This window comes from Penaeus monodon, chromosome 21, assembly GCF_015228065.2.
Source record: "Penaeus monodon isolate SGIC_2016 chromosome 21, NSTDA_Pmon_1, whole genome shotgun sequence".
Classification (NCBI taxonomy): Eukaryota; Metazoa; Arthropoda; class Malacostraca; order Decapoda; family Penaeidae; genus Penaeus; species Penaeus monodon.
In genome coordinates, this window is record NC_051406.1 from 27619515 (window position 1) to 27620692 (window position 1178).

At 49.1% G+C, this 1178-nt stretch overlaps 1 protein-coding gene across 2 annotated transcripts in view; it reads right to left on the reverse strand.

Moving 5' to 3' along the window:
* The window catches only part of LOC119586400, a gene marked incomplete in the record, with an annotated part of 6096 nt that extends 5071 nt beyond the window's left edge, over window positions 1-1025 (reverse strand). For both annotated transcript variants that reach the window (XM_037935122.1, XM_037935123.1), the window contains 2 exon segments: window positions 206-819; window positions 907-1025. In XM_037935122.1, coding sequence (XP_037791050.1) covers window positions 206-819; window positions 907-979 — 687 coding nt within the window.
* Window positions 1026-1178: the final 153 nt, after the last annotated feature.

Below are 1178 nucleotides of genomic sequence, written 5' to 3' on the forward strand. Positions count from 1 at the left end.
ACATGTTCCTGTCTTCAGCATTTTGTTTTGTAGGTAAAGTTCAAACACCTTGTGAGTTCCGTGCTCGGTATCATACAACATATAGGTCATGGAATATACCGTCATAAGGTAGATTACGCGACTGTTTGGAAATGTAGTTTTACCCATTGGCAAACCAGTATAAGGCTCGATCTTCCATAGCATGCTTAAGATAAGTAATAATCACCTTCAACGTGTTATCAGGGAGAACACTGATGGAAAGGCTGTATGCCGAGCCTTCCAAGGGTGCGGATCCTGTCACCAGCTTTTGGTTACGGAGTCCTAAAGAGAAGCTCGTGTCGCAGATGTTGAAGGTAGGACCGTAGGGCAGCACGGAGAAGAGCGTCAGGGCCTCTCTTATTCCCTCGCTTCCTTCGTAGAGAGGAATGTCGACCTTCTTGCCCTTGACCACCCACGTGGGCGTTTGGGGCGAGCACTGGCGAGTGAGGTGCTTGCCTATGATGGAGACATCCTGTGGATGGCATGAAAGGGGAATGTCGAATGGCGCCCACGAGTGGTTCTGCCTGTCCTTGAGGGTTAATTTGTCCTTCAAGGAGAGGGTGAACCTTTCCCAGCCCGTGATACCATGCGCGAGAGGAGTGCTAGCAACCTCTGTTGTTTGATTTCCCATCTGCTTCTTGGTCCAAGTTATGTTGTCTGAACTGATGTGGATGAGATCACTTCTCTTGTGGCACTGCACCAGCACCTTCAGTTCTATCTGACTGCGAGGGAAGACGGCCAAGAAGTCCAAAGAGTCAAACAAGAATTTGTTTTCCTCTATGCGTTCTCGTACTCTGCATCCTGCAAAGTACAAAACGCGTTCACAAGACTACACTATACTCACAGATCTTACGAGCAGGGCAGCATACTTGACAGGAGGACAGTCACCTTCTTGAATCTCGAAGGACGAGGCGACGCACAGAGCAAGGAGGCGTTTGGTAAAACCAAGGAAGCGCCTCATTCCGGATTAGAGGCAGCAGGAAGACTTCTGTCTCAGCGCGACGCTGTCGCAACTGAACAAAAGGATGACCTTGGACAGGTTCTCTCAGAGTGGCGGATCGTCTTCGCTCAGATGACTACACTCAGCCAATGGAAGTCCGTCATTTTAATATCTTTCTAAATATCTGTTCTCCTTGCTAATCGTGTCGGGCGTTGCTTCC